We start from the raw sequence: 13,523 nt of genomic DNA on the forward strand, positions 1-13,523 counted from the left end.
CTCCTATATATATATATATGTGTGTGTGTGTACGTACGTACATATGTATGTATATGTATATGTATATGTATATGTATATGTATAGGTATATTTCCTTTCTTGAGAGTAAGCAAGTGTTGGGCCTAATATATGGGCTTTAAGTTTGGGCCCGACATATGGGCTTTAATATTGAGTTGGGCCGAAGAAATTCGAGGCCCAATGGACGACGCTTATTATTTATTTATTTATTTATTTATTTATTATTATTTTGGCTATCTCGCGCGCTCTGAGGCGCCCACAAATGTCGTCGTATTTCGAAAATTTGAGGGAATTGAAAGCTGATTGATAGCGCCTGTTCTACTCTTCCCTCTGGTTCGTTTCCCGCTCGGTTTCCTTTCATGGAGTCGATTGCTGCAGCCATATCTATGTCTGTAGAAGAAGAAGGGGATTGGGAGCTCTTCAATGACGATGGCTTTGTCTACAAGCGGAAGAGGCGCCGGCTGGACCCGGCGGAAGCCGTTGCAGCTCGCTCGTCGGTGGCTCAGGCGGCGGACCTTGAGGCAGAGGAGAATCGGCGCCGAGAGCGCAGGAGGATGACGTTGTTGAAGGTTAGAGCCAAGTACCAGAGAGAGATTGAACAGTGGGAGGTTTTGTCGAACAACTTGCGGGCAATGGAGGAGAGGACTCGGAAGCTGCGGGAACAGTCCCGGCGGGAAGGGGAAGAAGGAATGGCGTTGTTTCTGGAGGCTTCGTCGTTGAACTCGGTTCAGGAGAAGGAGCTGTCTTGCGCGTCAATGGTGGAGGATCTTCTCTCTCAGGTATGTTGCCCTCGGTCTTGTATCATAATTTGGGGAAAAGACGCAATGGATTGAAATTTATAGCTTCATGCGTTAATTCATCCAGGAATTTCCTCAAATTTATCGTAATTCATCATTTGTTGGCAAAATTTTATGTCTAGATAGAACGAATTTCCAGTTCAGTTTGCGTTTTTTTCTTCAAATTGGCTGAAATTGTGTTAGAACTGATTATTCCTTTGCTCGCTTAACAAATTATGAGACCAAACATGTTCCTCTTTCAGTGGTATGAGGTTTAGATTTAAGAAATCCACTATCAACACCATATTCAAGCAACCATTTGATTGCGAGGACGCTGAATTTTGAAATCGCGGCCATTGGAATGCCATGTTTTCCCTACCTGCTAGCTACTTTAACTCCAATTTGCTATCCCGACTGAGATCAGGAGAGAAACTCGTCATTTTTCGCTAACCAGTGTTGGAATTTCTCGATCACATTACTCCAAAAGCCAGCCAATATTTGGTTAAAAACTCTCGATCACTTGAATAAAATTGAGGTAACAAAAGCCAACCCATGTTGGAGATACCCTCCAATGGGTCGAAGCTTCGAGTAGAAACTTCAATTATATAATTTTGTTATCTCCTAGAGTTGGCATCAGAATAGGCAAAATTGGGTCGACTTCTTCAGAATTATTAGGGTGGGTTGGAGCATAATGCAAAGAACGGGCCCCTCCCAAAGCATATTTTCCTCTGGCCACCACAGTGTTTAAAAAAGAAATAGTTTCTCAAATTAGGTGATCCGTCCTAATTATTATATCTGTGCAGGTGGAAGGTCAGGAAGCCATCATTCGTAATGTTTCAAAGCTTTGTGATATCGCTGAAGCATTGTGCAAAACGGAAGCAGACCAATTGAAACAGTGTCTAATCGATCTTCCAATTTGGGCATCACCTCGTGAACTCATGGCCTCACTATGTGATGAATAAAAAACTTGGGCAATGAAGAGAAACAGAAGCTGGGGACCTTCCATTTGTAAGCTCTTACTATGTAAAATCTAATCTGTAGCATACTTGTGGAGACCACATTCTTTGTTACAATAGATGGTGAACCCTTAAGTTTGTGCCTCTCCCTCATCATGCTATTCTACTTAGTTTATTGTCGATACTGAAAGAAACTTAATGGTCGAATGGTCAAATTATTATAGAATGTCGTGAAAATATCAACATAGTAATGAATGTTCTAACTTTTGTGAGTTGTTATACCCTTTGTGCTTCTTTAATGAATGTTCTATTCTACTTAGTTTATTGTTGATATTGTAAGAATTTAATGGTCGAATTATTATAGAATGTCAATGAAAATATCAACATATTGATGAATGTTCTAATTTTTGTGAGTTGTTGGACCTTTTGTACTTCTATAGTGAACGTTCTATTCTACTTAGTTTATTATCGATATTGAAAGAAATTTAATGATCGAATTATTATAGAATGTCGATGAATGCTCTAATTTTTGTGAGTTGTTGGACCCTTTGTGCTTCTTTAATGAATGTTTGTTCTATTCTACTTAGTTTATTGTCGATATTGAAAGAAATTTAATGGTCGAATTATTATAGAATGTCGATGAATGCTCTAATTTTCGTGAGTTGTTGGACCCTTTGTGCTTCTATAGTGAATGTTCTATTCTACTTAGTTTATTGTCGATATTGAAAGAAATTTAATGATCGAATTATTATAGAATGTCGATGAATGCTCTAATTTTTGTGAGTTGTTGGACCCTTTGTGCTTCTTTAATGAATGTTTGTTCTATTCTACTTAGTTTATTGTCGATATTGAAAGAAATTTAATGGTCGAATTATTATAGAATGTCGATGAATGCTCTAATTTTCGTGAGTTGTTGGACCCTTTGTGCTTCTTTAATGAATGTTCTATTCTACTTAGTTTATTGTCGATATTGTAAGAAATTTAATGGTCGAATTATTATAGAATGTCGATGAAACCATCGAATGTTCTCATTTTTGTGAGTTGTTGGACCCCTTTGTGCTTCTTTTTTCTGATTCCTGATGTTGCTTTAAGTAGGAAATGTAGGGTTTTAGTGCACAGGTTTGCTTTTGCACAACTATTGCAAGGAAGACAGACATTTATAGAAAAGCAGTGATATCAGTTAAAAAGAGGTAAAGATTTCTTTACAACCATTATGATCATTGAATTTCTCATTATCTAATTCCCAATAGAATTCAGAAACATTACATGCCAAGATTCTTGATTGTTGGAAAGATGGGTGTGTCAGCACTCAATGATCCTACACATCTCTTGGAAAAAGCTAAGATTCTCAAACTTTTTCTTGAGTTGACAGTGATCCCAAACTTTCTTACATTTTGCTGTTTGGCTTATTGGGCATTCTCAGAGAACTAAATCTACATAAGTCGAACTGTGCCTTTCAGGGTTTTCTTCCTTTGGATCAGTAACACTTGTTAAAGCAGAAGAAGGAGCTTGTTGGGTTTTCTTCGATCATGCCGTGTGACGCTTCCCCCGAGCCGTGCCTTACAGCCATCAAGGAATTTGTACCGGGAGATTCGGGTGGCATAACGACATCTTCAGCACATATCCGAGGTGGGATCGCAGGTGCTCGTGGTGATATTTTAGAGAGGGACTGCAATAGCATCTGTATAATCTGGCTGAAGTTTGGCCTTGTATTTGGATCCTCTCTCCAACATGATGTTACTATTAAAGCCAAGTCTTCTGGAAGATTTTCAGCACTAGGCCTCATGTTCTGAAAACACCAAAGCTAAGAGTTAGAACAGGGCATTTGAGATGTGCTCCAATAAAGAACTGATTATTGAACTTGTTTAGTAGTGCAGTTCCTCTAAACTGCCATTTGACATCTTCGAGTTTGCTTTTAAGTCATTTTCTTCACTGGAAATAAGAACATTCTTCATGTACCTTGACATTTGTTATCTACTTTCAGGCAAATTGTGCATGAAAGATCCTATAATCAAGGGTTAATAAGAGAAGGGCTGCAGTTTCATATACTTTCAGGCGTTACATGAAATATATATATTTTTTTCATATCATATCATTATTTTAGGTGGGTGGAAATTGTCCTTTTTGGGCTTTTTCTCATTGGTTTCTACTCGAGGTTTTAAAATGCATTTGTTAGGGAGAGGTTTCCACACCCTTACTTCCCCTCAAAGTACATCGCCCAGAACGTGACACTGATGATGTCACTATTAAATGCGTCTAACAGAAAGAGATTTCCACATTCTTATAAAAAAATGTTTTGTTCACTCTCCAACCAACGTGAGATACGTTAATCAATGTAATAATTTAATGGGACATCATAATTATCGAGATAAAAACAGAAAGTTGTCAGGGAACAGACTGTTTAAACAAATAATAATGAGTAGTAATTTGATACTATGATGCAAGGAGAAGCAGAAGAGAGTAGGTCCACTAGATTAAGCTAAAGGTAGGTAAGATTTGATGAGTCAGGCAATCAGATCCAATTTAAACTTGTCAGCTCACTTTATTGTTATTATTTTTAACTCACCTACTACTCCCTTATACCACTCATACCCCCATTACCTCAAATCATCACTAGTTAGTATTCGTCCCTGAACTCCGAAACCTATTGATTCAAGCGACAAAGACGTTCGTTCTTGGAATTCAAATAGAAAGTTTAAAGATGTAATTCAAACCTTTCCAAGTTAAAAGAGTCCTAGAGAAACTAGTTGGGATTCTGACCCAAGATTTCATCTAAAACTGCTTGAGAAGAACGAATCATTTCTTATAAGGGTGTGGAAACTCTACCTAACAGATGCGTTTTAAAATCGTGAAGCTGATGGCGATACGTAATGGGCCCAAACGGACAATATCTACTATTGGTGGGCTTGGACGATCACAGGATAATTATAAGATATTATATTACAATACATGCTTACCTTAAAAGCAGCTGCGTATGCCGCCTGTAAATTCGACATGCCTTCGAAAGGCAACCTGTTAAGAATGAGCTCCCACAATACAATGGCAAAGCTGTAAGCATCAACTTTATGATTGTAATGCTTTTTATCTCCATGTTTTAAAGTTACTGTGCTATAGAGCTGCCAACGAATGAAAATAAAAGTTGTTAAGAGCATAAGAACCATATCAACATTTTAACCATAAAGAAAAAGACTTGGGGAAAAAAAGCACCTCTGGAGCCATCCATCTATATGTTCCTGTTTCTGCAGTCATCATCTCTGTGACTGATTCTTCTCTTGCCAAACCAAAATCAGCAAGCTTAACTGTTTTATGGTCTGCAGTCAATATCAAGTTCTCTGCAATGAAAGGGTCTCATTAGAGCTACTTATGAACCAGAAATTTGTATGAATATACTTCACTTGAATGTTTTCAAGTCAATTTTAACATGTCTACATGGTTGGAGTTTTCATTCGGTATTAAGAACTATCCAACCAAATTCCTTGAAATCAGTTCAGAAAACAAATTGATTTATGGTTTGAAGCAATCACATCATGAGACGTAAACATTGATTTGAAAAGGTTTTGGACCTTCGTAGTTTGAACCACGTAATCAGATTACGATATTGGTATGATCATGTTGAAACTGAATCCACACACAAAATATGTGAGATCCTACGTCGGTTGGGGATGAGAACAAAACATTCTTTATAAGGGTGTGAAACTCTCCCTCACAAACGCGTTTTAAAAACCTTGAGGAGAAGCCCGAAAGGGAAAGCTTAAAGAAGACAATATAAGCCAGTGGTGTGCTTAGGTCGTTACAAATGGTATTAGAGTCAAGCACCGGGCGATGTGCTAGTGAGCAGGCTGAGCCCTGAAGGGGGGTGGACACGAGGCAGTGTGCCAGCAAGGACGTTGGGCCCGAAGGTGGGGGTGGATTTTGAGATCCCACATTGGTTGGGGAGGAGAACAAAACATTCTTTATAAGGATGTAGAAACCTCTCCCTAAAAGACGCGTTTTAAAAACCTTGAGGGGAAGCCCGAACGCCCCGGAGGACTTTTAAATATAATTCATTGTAAAAAAAACAGTTGAAGCTTAAGAAGACCTCATTTCAAACAGCAGAAATCCATTGTAACTGCTATATCAGAAGGCCATCAAACGTGATTCATAATCAAATTCAGTAAAGAAAAACCTCCATATTTTTTCCTTCTCTCTTCCAAATTCAGTAGCTCTATTAGAAGGCAGTTTTCAGGGCAGAAGGAAATGATGAATCCACCAAAAGGATTCTATGCCATACACAATTCAGTAAATGGCAACAGAGTGTCATCGGCTAAACTCCAAGAGATTAGTGTAAATGTCTGTACCTGGTTTAAGGTCACGGTGAATGATTCCATGGGAGTGTAAACACTCCACTGCACGAGCAATATCAAGCGCAAACCCGATCGCAACGTCAAGTTCCAGGCTCCTTGGCCTCAAATTCAAGAGGTATTTGCGCAATGTTCCACCTGTGAGTAATTCGGTCACTATAACCATCATAGGTTCCTTGCAAGCGCCAATAAACTGAAGCAAAAAAAAAAGTTCATCAAAAGAGTAGCACAGTTAGAACGTGAGAAACACTAGAAAAGCATCACAACAGCAATCACCAGAACCAAGTATGAAGTTTAGACAAGGAAAAAAATAACTTCCAGAAGTAGAATTGATCATTGCCTTCACTAAGTTCTTGTGTTGCACTTTGGACAACATTGCAACCTCTCTAGCAAACCGAGCTTCTCTTCTAGCTATCCTCTCAGGAGTATCTCCTTTACCCACCATTTTAATAGCCACAATCTGATTTTTGTACCTGAGAGAAGAGACAGAAACAGAGGTTTTTAATATATCAGATTTCAGACAAACAAAAGAACAGGCAGAAAAACCAATTAAGATCAGTAAAAACGTACTTTCCCTCATACACCTTGGCATGGGCACCTTCCCCAATCTTCGGCCCAACAAAAAGATGCTTAGGATCAATCAACCATTTGGCATCCAAATTGAATTCACCAGTTGAATAAAACCCATTACCAGAATCCATATCTTCACTCAGGACTTTTATCAAACACCTTGACTACACTCCCCAACTTCCTCCTAGTTTCAATCCCCTCACACAAACCTTTCCCATAAAAGACCCATCAGAAATTCAAAGGGTACGGAGGCAGTACTAAAGCAAAGACAAAAGAAGTGAAATAACCCATCCCTAAAATCCCGCAAACGGATCGAGAAATTGAGCGGATTCTTGTGCTTGGTGGGGAAAGCATATACTACTCCACATGTAGGAAGCGGCAAATCCAGCAGCCCCAGAATATAAAAATGGGGAAATTGGGGGAAAACAAAAAAGATTAGTGTCAGAAGAAGCAGGGAAGATAGGCAATAAATTATGATATCGCAATCGGTGAAGGGAAAAGGAGAAGAGCAATGAAAAAGGAAGGGAGCGGCTGAAATTGAGCAGTGAAATTGATGCTTCTCCGCGTATGGAAGTGAATGCTGTTGCCATCGGCAATTTAAAGCTGCAAAAGAGTTGAGTTACTGTGCACTGTAGAGCGGCTCGTGATTTGACTTTGAATGCAAAAATTGAAGAAGAAAAAAACTGGATTCTGAAGGGAAGGCCAAATGCACGGATAAGGCCAAGATCTGTCGCCATGAAAAATCCTAAAAAAAATATTAAAAAATTAAAAAAAAAAATTTAAAAATTTAAAAAAAAAATTAAAAAATCCCTTTAGTTTATTGGAAAATATGTTAAATAAAAAATTTCCTGTAAGAAAAAGATGTAACGTCTAAATAAAATATCTACAAGTAGACACAAAATCAAAGTTTTTTAATCCTCGTTCTTTAACCTATTTCAATTTTCATCTTCACGAAACTTTTTGTTTATTTGGATTGAGGTATATAATTTGGTGAAAATTTTGTGAGGATCAAGTTCTCGAGTAAATTTTTCTGTTTTGTTTGTGTTTTTTAGTTTATTTTTAAACTTATTTAAATAAAAAAATATATTATCTTCGTAAACAAAAATATTATTATAACGATTGACTAAAGTAATTATTTAAAAATTAAATATTAATATTACATCGTGATTTTCAACGGTAATAATAGTAATAAATATGAATATGGGTATTGAAGAGTTTTCTCTAAGTTCCCCCTGTATATCTCTCTTTAAACGTAAATTTTTCCTCTTCAAAATGGGTCTCGGGGCCTACGAGTTAAATGGGCATCAAAAAGTTTTCTCTAAGTTCCCTTTCTGTAAGCGAATTCTCCGTCTTCAAAATGGGTCTCGAGAGCTTATTTTTTTCATGCTCCCTCTCTATTCTCTATTTAAACTTGAAATTTTCAAATGGGTCCCGGGTCCCTAGTTAAATGGAAGCTCGTGAAGAGTAATTTGAAATTTAAGTGATTTTATATTTTCTTTTTATATTAAAATAAATCCAATTAAATGTTAAATTGGTCCAATTTTAATCATTTATTACTAAATCTAAATTTAAAAGCTTTACTAAAATATGAATTTGGTAAAAATATTTATTTTTAATAATATTTTTAAATGGCATTAAAAAAAAATTAAAATATTAAAACATCCTTTTATAACCATTTAATTTTTAGTACTTTTTAAAATTTAAAAATTATAATTATTCATAAATAAAAAATGAAAATGGTATTTATATGCTTTAATTTTAAAAAATAAAAAATAATCTTCCTCTCACTTTCTTCTCTTTCTCTTTCTAACATTCTCTCTCCAATCATTTCATTTTTAACCTTTTTTTAAATAAAATTTGGTCCACAAAACACTATTTATTTGAATAATAATATAATTTGAAACTATCAATTCACATAAATTACTTTAATAAAATTAAAACATTAATTAATTAAATGTACTAGGTTATATCTATTTCTGTACTATATGCAATTAGTTTCCATATATTTATATAATTAGAAATATAGTCATTTAAATACTATAATACAATTTTAACATTTATTCCTTTTTATGTTACTTCCCTAAAATTAGACAAANATTTGAGTCTATAAGGTTAACTGTTTATTAATTATTTAACAATACCTTAAGAAATTAGCTTTTTATTAATGGTGTTTAGATGATTCAAGTACCCGACCAATTTAGATCACCCAACTGAAGTAGTAAAACCTTGGGTAAAAATAGTACTTGGTGAAGTTATACGTAAACAATGAATAATAGAGAAAACCCACGAAAGAAAAAGTAATGATTCATATAAATCACTTAATGGTAAATGCCTCGAATAAATACGAGTAACTAATGATCCTGTTATACAGAAAAAAAAATAACTATGATGCCCTTTTTTGACGAAGCATGGAGTCCTACGGTATTTTTTGTTGGGTCAACCAAGCCTACTCGAAAATATAGTTATGACTCAATCCTAGCCTACTTGCAAAATCATTATGAAAAATAAGAATTGACATTTGTAACCGATATTGGAGATTTTAATTATTAATGTAACATATATTGTGAATAAATAAGATTTTTTAAATAATTAAAAAAAAAAAAACAACCTGCTAATTCTTTGAACTCGATTCGAGTTGCTGAAATCACCAAGTCAACCAACTTGAAATTTTGGTTCGGTTCAAAAGATTTTTCCAACCCACAGAATATATAACAAATTACACAAAATGAAACAAACAATTCAAAATAAATTCTTAAAAATGTCCAAATCTATCTATAAGAATACATAAATCAAATCACAACCCAACATTCAAGCTTAGCAACAAATACCCAAAATGAAAATGAAAATTTTAATTTATCATTTAAAAATTACACACATTCATAATATCAATCACCTGTACTCAAAAGTAAAAACATATTCGAGTATTAGATAGGCGACCAATTTAACGATGATCGAAATAATATGGCAATAACTAGAATATTTGTCTAGATCATATATAAAAGAGCAATATATTTTGTCATTTATAAAAGATTGACGATAATATTCTATAACTTTTAAAAGAATAAGAGCTTTTCTTTTTAAGTTTGTATAATGATGATCAAGATTAAAGAATAAGGATAAAAGATGAAACCCAATCTAAATATGAAAATCAATCATCAAAGATGGGTCAATAAGTTGATTGATAAGGAAAATGATGTATTCTCCAAATATAATTCAATCCAACAACGAGTCAGAATAAATTTTTATGTTTATATCTAATAAGCCCTTGAACTTTAAAAAATAAAAATAAATCGATGTATACAAATACAAAAGTTCATAAACCAAACTTTTCATACTACCTCAAATCATCATATGTATAACAAAAACATTTAAAAATAGTGTAAAGCACATAAACTAAAACAATATACTACATGACAATGTATCAATTATGAATGAAAAGAGAATATTGTTACGAATAACGACCCTCCATAATGGTAAGATATTGTCCACTTTGAGCATAAAAGTTCTCATGGTTTTGCTTTGGGCTTCCTCAAAAGGCCTCATACCAATGGAGATGTATTTCTTACTTATAAACCTATGGTCATTCCCTAAATTAGTCAATGTGAGGCACCCTCTGTGATGTCCCACATTGGTTGGGGAGGAGAACAAAACACCCTTTATAAGGGTGTGGAAACCTTCCCCTAGCAGACGCGTTTTAAAGCCTTGAGGGGAAACCCAAAAGGGAAAGCCCAAAGAGAACAATATCTCCTAGCAGTAGATCTGGATCGTTACACCCTCCCAACAATCCTCAATATATATTATTATAGGCTAGAAACTTTCTCGGAAAAGTAAATGCAACCCATCAAGTGGATGGAAGAGGAGCACTTTGGAAGATCTTTGAGTGGAATATTGAGAAATTTTGTTGAGTCCAATAATAATGGGGCTGGAAAAGGGACTGAAATGGGACCACGGAAATGTTGAGTTTGTAGACTATGGGAGATTGTGCTTGTGTAAAGTTGGTCATGAGAATGAAAATGAAGGGGAAAAAGGGAAAGAAAAAGGCAGAAAGAGTCTTCATTCTTGTTTTGTTTGTCAGAGAGTATCTTTTTGGTTGGTAAGTGAAAATTAAGTGTCGGTGAATACGTGATTTGACAATTACCCTACATCTCCCCAACCCTCACCAATCATCCATACCATAGTGCTAAAACTTGTTTTTCAATCTAGGGAGAATGCCTACGTACACTCCCGGTTATGTGTGAAAATACGACTACCTACGAAGCTTGGTCTTAACTGATAGAAGTCACCGACAGAAATACAGATCTATTAAATCAGAGATACAAATCTGTCGAGTAATAATGAAGAACGATAAATCTCATATGCAAATACACAACTCTATCCTAACTTTACTTGACATTATATCTATCTAAGAATTGATATGAATATCAAAGCGAGACGAACAAGGCATCCCACTTTATGCGAGTTCTTTATTGCAAGTAAGACTCACTCTTAGCCATCTAATCACAAATATCTAGGATCAAATTATCACACATGTTGCTCTTGTAGATACAAGAGGAACCTTAAGTTTGAAGTCACCATGAATCCCTTGTTTCATTAGAATAAAACTTCAATTAGAAATAATTCATTCACAATAATTCTATTCTAATCAAATTCCAAATTTAACTATAAATTTTCATACTAAACTTTTAATTCATTCAGCTAGCTCTAAACTTCGTTAAATATCTATCTTGTATTCACTCTCACCAATTTGCTTACTAAGTTTAACTAAAAAAATATATATACACGTATATTCGGTAAACTCATTACTTAAATTTTATTAATAACAAATAACCATTGAATAACTGTCAAGACTTATAATTTTAACAAAAAAATTAACTATGAAGCTATTTTTCTTTTAAAATCTTATAAATTTCACACCATCCATATTTTTTACGATCATGACAAAACTTTTTAAACTAAATTTTCACACAACAAAATTTATCAAAGGGCAATAGTTACAAGCACTTATTCAAGTTTAACCTCAAGTTTAAGGTTAAGATTAAGACAACTATCCAAATTTAGGGTGTACCTTGGTTACAATTTCACAAATTTTGGGGCTAAAAATCAATGGTTTTTTTTGTTTTTTTCTCCTTTTTCAATTAAGTGGAAAGTTGGGCCAAGGAGTGCCCGTCAAATATGACCGATATTTGGTCAAAGCCCTAGGCTAGTAAATTGGATCTTACTTCTAAGAAATAAGACTGATAGTCTTAATCTTAGCCGGGTCAACTTCTATACCCCTTGTGACTAACCATAAACCCAAATAGCGGCTGGTCATTCCGGCATTTCTGTGATTCAGCCTCATCTTATATTCCCAAATTCTCTTAAAGAACTTCCTAAGCGCAGGAACATAACCCTCTCCCTCACGGACTTGATACCATTCCAATATATTATTTTTCCTCACTTTCATTTTTATTCTTTGTAATGCTAATTTAAAAATGACACCCAAAGCATCAAAGGGAAGAGAGAGGGCAAAACGAAAGACTTTAAGATGACAAAAATACAAAATAGAAAGGTTAAAGTTGTTTTCATATTGTTCATAGAGACAACTCATAGTTTTGAAACAATTCAAGTCACGTGCAACGAGGAGTCCAAATTGTAGGCTGCTTGAGACATTACATCAATTAGTCTCGCAACTTTTCTTTTTTAATCTTTTACGTCTCCAGTATTATTATGATGGATCCCACGTAATTAAAATTAATTTATTTTTATTCCCCTTTTGGAAATAACTCAACACCATTATTTTCCCCCTTTGCTCAAATATGGAATTGCTTTAGTATATTAGGTGGTGTCTGATTAATTTGGGCATGCTTGATAAAGCTGGTCTTTTGAGTTTTCTATGTTAAAAGGTTTACTTGTTTCGAAAGGCGTAGTTTTTTGTTTTTGCTTTTGATCCAAATACGGCTGAGGTGCTTTTGACTCAAGTAATCCTTAGAGACACTTTCTCAAGTGCGTAGAACTAAAGAAACGAACATTTGTTGCTAATCCATCACTAGCTACTTTTTTCCAAACACAGTGGAAGGCTGAAGGATGATTTCCATAGACCATCCATGGAAAAGAGAGAGACGTGGATTGTGGTGTTTTGAAGTTATGAAATGACCCAAAATGATAAAGTAGAAACAAAAGCTGATGAATGGAAGGTCACAGCAGGGAGGGAGAGAGAATAACTCCCATAGTAATATATATATGGAGAGAGAGAGAGAGTATTCCGGTCAAGTTGTCCATGTCTCGACTATCCTGATAAGGATTTGACATGATTATCAATAAACTCGTAGGATACTAAATCTTAGGCAAGTAGCCAGCGTGACTTCATCTCATTTCCTCTAAACTCTACTATTTAGAGGTGTACTATCTCATTTTACCAAATTTTATTCACAACTGAATACAAGATACCTATAAAGTCAGAATACTTATTTAAAGTTCTACTTGAACTAGAATGATAATGTTTCAGTCTGTGATTGTATTTCCTGGCCTCCACATGGGCAAGTTGAAAAGAAAAATGAATGGAAGGTAATGACTATCCACAAAAAGTCAAATTGGGGGTAAGAAGAATGAGATAGGAATATCCCTAAATAGCCTTGACGGGTCCAAGAAGAATGATCTAATTTGGTAATATATTTGTAATCACTCAAACTTCTGCAGAAAGAAAGTGAGGATTGGCAAATATAAAGATAGAAATTCAGGAACTTCCAACTTTGCTCATACTATTCCATGGTTGCCTGCTGATACTATTCCAGAATTACTTTTAAGATTTTCACGTGGTCAGTGGGAAGGTTTGATTAGGTGAGTATTGTGGTGGTGGGACAAGGAAACTTGAGGAGAAACAAGAC

At 35.0% G+C, this 13,523-nt stretch overlaps 2 protein-coding genes across 5 annotated transcripts; one reads left to right on the forward strand and one right to left on the reverse strand.

Annotated features, from left to right (window-relative positions):
• Positions 1-262: 262 nt before the first annotated feature.
• On the forward strand, positions 263-3,098 carry LOC111792986. 3 transcript variants are annotated; one of them, XR_002814865.1, is made up of 4 exons: positions 263-797; positions 1,598-1,802; positions 2,846-2,940; positions 3,008-3,098. XR_002814865.1 is itself a non-coding variant. In XM_023674631.1 (2 exons), the coding sequence occupies exons 1-2, from the start codon at positions 378-380 to the stop codon at positions 1,754-1,756; spliced, it is 579 nt and encodes a 192-aa protein (XP_023530399.1). In that variant the 5' UTR covers positions 263-377; the 3' UTR covers positions 1,757-2,034. The 3 variants fall into 3 exon arrangements, 1 of the variants encoding a protein (XP_023530399.1); XR_002814866.1 differs by having other exon boundaries at positions 2,855-2,940; XM_023674631.1 differs by lacking the exons at positions 2,846-2,940; positions 3,008-3,098 and having other exon boundaries at positions 1,598-2,034.
• Positions 2,948-7,339, reverse strand: LOC111792985 (serine/threonine-protein kinase HT1). 2 transcript variants are annotated; one of them, XM_023674629.1, is made up of 6 exons: positions 6,661-7,338; positions 6,431-6,563; positions 6,088-6,283; positions 4,958-5,082; positions 4,708-4,866; positions 2,948-3,539 (listed from the first exon to the last, which is right to left on the reverse strand). In XM_023674629.1, the coding sequence occupies exons 1-6, from the start codon at positions 6,789-6,791 to the stop codon at positions 3,228-3,230; spliced, it is 1,056 nt and encodes a 351-aa protein (XP_023530397.1). In that variant the 5' UTR covers positions 6,792-7,338; the 3' UTR covers positions 2,948-3,227. The 2 variants fall into 2 exon arrangements, with proteins under 2 accessions (XP_023530397.1, XP_023530398.1); XM_023674630.1 differs by having other exon boundaries at positions 3,403-3,709; positions 6,661-7,339.
• Between the last annotated feature and the right edge of the window lie 6,184 nt (positions 7,340-13,523).

This window comes from Cucurbita pepo, chromosome LG04, assembly GCF_002806865.2.
Source record: "Cucurbita pepo subsp. pepo cultivar mu-cu-16 chromosome LG04, ASM280686v2, whole genome shotgun sequence".
Taxonomy (NCBI): Eukaryota; Viridiplantae; Streptophyta; class Magnoliopsida; order Cucurbitales; family Cucurbitaceae; genus Cucurbita; species Cucurbita pepo.